The sequence below is a fragment of the Camelus dromedarius genome, chromosome 1 (assembly GCF_036321535.1).
Source record: "Camelus dromedarius isolate mCamDro1 chromosome 1, mCamDro1.pat, whole genome shotgun sequence".
Classification (NCBI taxonomy): domain Eukaryota; kingdom Metazoa; phylum Chordata; class Mammalia; order Artiodactyla; family Camelidae; genus Camelus; species Camelus dromedarius.
The window spans coordinates 116854872-116860871 of NC_087436.1; the positions used below are offsets into that span (position 1 = coordinate 116854872).

The following is a 6000-nucleotide window of genomic DNA, read 5'->3' on the forward strand; positions in this document are numbered from 1 at the left end:
GGATTATTTTCTGTCTGCTCCCACCTGAATGCAATGCACCACTCTCCCTGAGGACAGGGACCTTGGCGATCTCGTTCCCTGTCGAATATCCTGCAAAACTCCCGTGCTGGGATGTGCTGGGCAGAGGGAGAGTGCACAAAACTAAAGAGAAACCGAGTCATCCCAGCGCGGCTCCTCCCTTCAAGCTGCATCATCCGCTCACAGGCCATAGGCAACGTTGCATTAAGGAAAGGACTGATGTGCGTCCAGAAAAAAACCAGACTGCACTCCTGGTCCTGCCCGTGGGCTCTGAACAGGGCAGTCCCCACATCTGAGCTGCAGGTCCCTGGGCCCTTCGGGGAATGTCATTCCCCGCATCCTGCTTGCCTCGCCATGAATGTGCTGAGTTAGAAAAGGCAGGTTGTGCAAAGTCTTCCCAATTATCTCCCAACAGCCCCTTTCAGGAGCTCAGCCAAACCCAGCCAATCAGAATTGCTGCCTGTGCCCACGTGCTCTCAGCATCTGTCTTTACACCTGCATCTTCCTCTGCTTTCTTCGGTATCTTTAAGCCCAACTTGCCCACTTATCTAGACTCGCCCCCAGGGTGCAGCCCATTTCAAGTCTGTCTCTTCCACAAAGCACTTCCTGATCACCCCCCACACTGGACACCATCTTCCTTTCCATTCAGTCACCACAGCGCTTTGTCTGTTCGTTTCCGGAAACATAAAAGTGTCATGATCTGCGCCACCTCGTGATTTCACAGGAAGGCCAGGGAAGGAAGCTTTATCACTTGGCTAAGAACTGCCGGCAGCCTGCGGTCATCAGCATCCCTTCTGATTACCTAGAATTCGCTAGGACAAGAAGGGTTTCCAGGAGGGAGAGATCACTGCAGGCCTTTCCCACCAGTTTACAAGGTGAAGGTCAAGCCTTGAGCTTCTACGCTTTGGTTTGTCAGAGTTGGGGGCAAGGTAAGGGTGGCAGCAGGGATTCTCTGTGGCTGAGGAGCTGGACCGGTGTGACCTGATGCTGGTGAACACTCCGTGGGTGGGAAGCTTCAAGAACTGCGGGGGTGGGCTCTTGGTGGTCTTCGTTATCTTACCAATCTCATCACTGACCCTTCAAGAGCTTCTTTGCCACATCCTTCTTTAAAAAGAAAAAATCAGTTTCTAATACACCTTTACAATCCCAAAAAATGTTAAATGAGTTAAACTCTTCCCTAAATAAAATGAAGCACCTTAGGCTGTCTTTTAACCTACAGACACAGAGATACCTAAATTTTCATTAGCTTTCTCTTCTGTGTTTCAGAAGTTTGATTCGGTGGAAGACATCATCGAACACTACAAGTATTTTCCTATTATACTGATTGACGGGAAAGATAAAACCGGGACCCACAGGGAACAGTGTTACCTGACTCAGCCACTCCCCCTCAACAGACACTTCTCACCTTAGTAGCCTGGTCTTTGTTTCATCTTCAGTTTAGTGGATCCAATGTCTCTATCATTTTTTCATTTATTTCAAAAGATTATTTTCTGTGGCTTCAAGGGATTACTTCTTTGACTTTACAAAAAAGAAAAACATTCTGTCATGGAAACTGGAAAATCAATCATGGTTTTGAAGGCTCTAACCCCAGGAGAAATATTTATAAGACTCAAAAATAAAAACTAGCTTTTGAAAAATATCTTCTAAAGAAAAAAACACGTTCGTGTTACAGATAAGCAGCAACGGCTACAAGAAACTATTGCTTAAATGTTTGCACCGAGCACACGACAGGTCCAGGGGAAGGTCCCAAATCCATGGTCTTTTTAGGACCTAGTGTTGCCTTTATTCCAGAACTGTTTGGACTTGCGAGTTGACAGTGTTTTCATGGTCCCTTATACTAAAGATGTTGGTGAATGTTAGCCTGATTTTATTTGTAATTCTGGAAATTCAGTTCTAGGGAAGAATGTGATATGGAAAAGCAGATCACTTGTGAATATCAGTTGAGGAGAGAAATCAGAAAATCAGAAATGCTTTTACTGTGGTGTGAAATGGCACGAGGACCATCTCCAGCCCGCTCTGTCTACAGTCGCTTTAGGCCGAGTGGAATTAGCAAATTCATAGTAAAGGAGTAAGCTTAAGTCTGAGCGAAAGCATAATTTTTTTAAAATTCTAGTTGTAGACTTCGATTCAAAAGAAAAGAATTGCCCTCAGATTAGTGCTAGTATTCGCAGGAACGTTGCACACGTCATGATATTGTTCCCTCTTGAAGCTAAGAGGATTACATTTTATTCCTGTTTTATAACACAGATGAAGAAACAAAGGCTCAAAGACATTACTGACCTTAGTCAGTACAAGAAGAGAGCCCAGATTTTTATCCACTTTGCCTAGTTTCGTCCAAGCAAACCTTCCCAGGTACATTCTCTGCCCTACAGAATCTTATCATCAAGTTGAAAAGCTAAGTTTAAAAGAGAGAGAGAGAGAAACAACTTGAAAATGCAGATTTACTCATGCTAAAATACAGAAATAAATAAACTCTTGTAGTGGGATAAGTTGGGTTTTTTTAGAACAGGTGGGGGTTCTGATTGAAATTAATAGTACCTACACAGTGACTTCAGATGTTTCCAAAGCCTACAGGTGACATGTATGGAAGGTTTATGTAACTGTAGCTTTAGCACAGAAACAAAAACAAAGAAAGAAATTAGAAGGCAAGAGATATCAGCGAAAACAATGCAGATGATACCCAGATTCTCTCCTGTTTAAAGGAGCTCTTAGCACCTACCACCCAGCTTGGGCGCAGGCTGGTTCCTTCACGAGGTCGCTGTGAAGTGGTGCCTCTGAGTGAGGTTGGGAGCATCTGATGAAGAATCAAGTTGGGACTCTTAATACCCAACGGAGCCTAGCTTAGAGCACACCTGTGCGGGTAAACACAGGAACCAAGAGACAGGAGTGTCTAAACTGGAGCGTGGCTAACTGAGAAGCAGATAGCTCAGAGCTGAAGGCAGCATGGTGGCTGGTCACTCTCAGCTGGACTTCGGCAAATCCAGGCCAGCACGGAAACAGACTCTGCAGAGAGGACACGGGCTCATCTGCAGGGAGAATCTGACCATGACCCTAAAAAGCTACTGAAGGATTACGGATAACTCAGATTCACTTCCTCCCTGGAGCCGTGCCGTTAAGTGCTGTGTTCTCAAGAAGTCAACCTTGCTGCTGCTAAAGGAGGTGGAAATCAGGAGGCGGTGAGCATTTTATGAGCTTTTTAAAAATGCTTTACCACCTCTTGTTCGTAAATGTGTGAGATGATGCTAAAAGGAAAAAGAAGTCGAGCTCCACTATCTTGAATAAAATGCCCACAAGCTTATACATGTGGAAATCTCTGGAAAGAAGACGGGGTGGCTTTAGGGGACTGGGATTTGAGGGACCACGTTAGTCACGTCTTCTGGAACTCAGATGCCAGGACAGGAGTTAGAAGTGCTAACATTGACTGGAGGCAACGCCTAAGAAAGACAAAGGCAAGAAGAAGCAGGGGGAGGCAGGGAGAGCCTTCCGGCTGCGATGTAGGTGTGGTGTCTGTGAGAGGAAGAGGGAAGGAGAAAGGGAAGAGCAGGAAAAGCATCAGACTAAGCTGCGGCTCTGGGAGTCCTGGCCAGCCCAGTGGTAAGATCCAGAGCAAAGACCACTCACAGAAGAAAGAGACCCCTGTTGTGCAGAAATGGCCAGGTCTTAGGGCACCACCATGCTAAGTCATTGCCAGAGGCTGCCCAGGCACACGTGACCTTCACGTGCTCTGGGGGATATGGAATGGACCACAGAGGAAGGCTGTCAGCTTACATGTCGATCAGCAAGTTCTTTGAAGGGAGATCCAGGTGGCCCACCTCTGTGCCTGCCACAGTGACTTGCTGGTTTTCGGTGTTGATTGTAACAAGGACATTTTGCTTGTAAGAGATGACGAAAGAGTAAGAGTGTTTAAATTTCAGTTGTTCTTGACTCTTACAACAGTTCTGTAAAGAAGGTGGGGCAGGTATTCTTAAGGCGTTTTGTAATTGTGGAAACTATGCCTCCCTGACATACTTGCGGCGGGAACCAAGGTCTTCATACGCAGTTCTCCTACTCAGCGTCTAGATCCGTAATTGAAAGTTCAGTGATTTGGGCTTGGCCTGCCCAGATTCCAAAGGGCTTTAGTCCTTTTTCAGCTATTATTTCATTGTTAGTTGAAAATAGTCACTTGATACATAGCCTCAATACAGTAACGGAATTTTAGCTTTTTCTGATTATAGCATTCTATTCATTCAAGGTACTTCTTTTTGACTACATGATCCATTCTGAATCAATTTATATCTCTCTCATATTTAATAATATCTTATTATAAGCACTTGTTTGTATATTGCATATGTATTCATTACTAGGCATTGGAATAATAGATGTTGGGATAATAGCAGTGAATTAAGCGGGAGAAACAGACAACAAATAACTGTACAATAAGTAAGATAATCTACATTGGTTCCTCATCCCTTTGCTGTGTTCCCTCAACACTTACCGCTGAGTGCTTGTGAGTGGGGCCAACATTAGATATTTTGACAAAGCTCAGTTGAATTGGCTTTAAAAAAATTTTGAACCATAAAATTAAAAATTTTCCCAAGTTCACTTAATGGAAAACCACCTCTCTTGGGGCATGGGGGGATGATGTGGTGTGGTTTGCTTAAGTACCCACATCATAGCTGAAATCAATTAAATCTTCTGTTCAAATTACTGCAGAGAAATCAAATTTCAGCCCATTGTCAAATGTAGTGCATTGCCATGTGTGTGTACGCAGACACACTTTTGTGTAAGGACATCTATATAATACATGATTAGCATTATATTTGTGTATCTACTTTTTACCCTGAGTATTATTGTTCTAGTGAAGTGCATTAACTTTTTTTAAACATTCCATGCTATACTAATTTAAATGAAAGCCAACATGTAATTAAATGTCATAATATTTCTGAGTATTAAAGTAAATTGAAAATATGGTTTAATTTTGTTTGATTCATGCACTATTGTCTCTAAAGCCCCTTTGAAATCATATTTGGGGTAAATTTATAACAAAATTTCTGGAACAATTTTTGACAGATGACATAAGACACTAGCACATGCTAGATTTGGGGGATAAAGACGAAAAAGACCTAATCCCTGTGATAGAGGGCTAAGAACCGGGCTGGCAAGATCCACATATAATTAAAATTATGCAATGCAGAATAACAGATTTGGCAGTTCTCTCCTGGCACCACCACTGTGTTGGTAGGCAGACGTGGATGTGTTGGGGGAGGGTGTAGTCAGGGAAGCTGCCCAGGGCAGATGTCCAGGCAGGGAATTGAAGGACGGCCCTACACAGCAAGTCTTAGAATTACAAAACCGTTGTCAGTCTATTTCTGAGCACGCTTATCTTTAGGGAATTCTAGGTCATTCTTGTCACCAGCGAAGCAGTGACCACCTGTTGAACGGATGAGTGAACACGGCAGAGGCAGCTTCCCTGGGGAAAGGACAGGTGATTAAGTAGTTCTGGGGAAGTTTCAACTCTTATTCAGAACACTGTAGCATAGGTGCCTGACAATTAGCTTTTTGACTGTAATGTAAGTGCCTGATGTTAAGCTTCTGATGGCTGAGACATCCACTTCAAAGACATCCATCTGGGGGTGGGGGGACACCTAGCCATCTACACAACTAGATAAAGAGCCAGACTGCCCGCTACCCATGCGCTTCCCTTTTTGAAAAGCTCTGGTTGACCTAGATAACTGACTGTTAGACTGACTGCTTGCTTTTCTCTTCCTGTGCTTTAACTCCTGCCCTTCAGTTTTAATTTCGCCAATAAAGAATGAACCCTCAAAACCCCAAAGCACCCAACCATCAACCCCAATAAGGCAAAGAGAGCCACACATTCTCTGTCGCTGTCTACCTGGGACCTCACTAAGTGGTCCAGGGCATGACCAGTACCCTCCAGGATGTGTGAGTAATGAACCTTGTTTTTTCAATGTCCCCTGATAGTTATTACTGAGGTGTCTCTCA

The 6000-nt window shown here is 44.0% G+C and overlaps 1 protein-coding gene across 4 annotated transcripts in view; it reads left to right on the forward strand.

Annotated features, from left to right (window-relative positions):
• CLNK (cytokine dependent hematopoietic cell linker) overlaps positions 1 to 4936 on the forward strand; it is a 184028-nt gene extending 179092 nt beyond the window's left edge. For 3 of the 4 annotated variants that reach the window (XM_064488054.1, XM_031437329.2, XM_064488066.1), the window contains one exon: positions 1285 to 4936. In XM_064488054.1, the coding sequence (XP_064344124.1) occupies positions 1285 to 1428 (144 nt within the window). In that variant the 3' untranslated portion in view covers positions 1429 to 4936. The remainder of the gene's footprint in view (positions 1 to 1284) is intronic. The other variant, XM_064488057.1, reaches the window with a different exon arrangement.
• The last annotated feature ends 1064 nt before the right edge of the window (positions 4937 to 6000 follow it).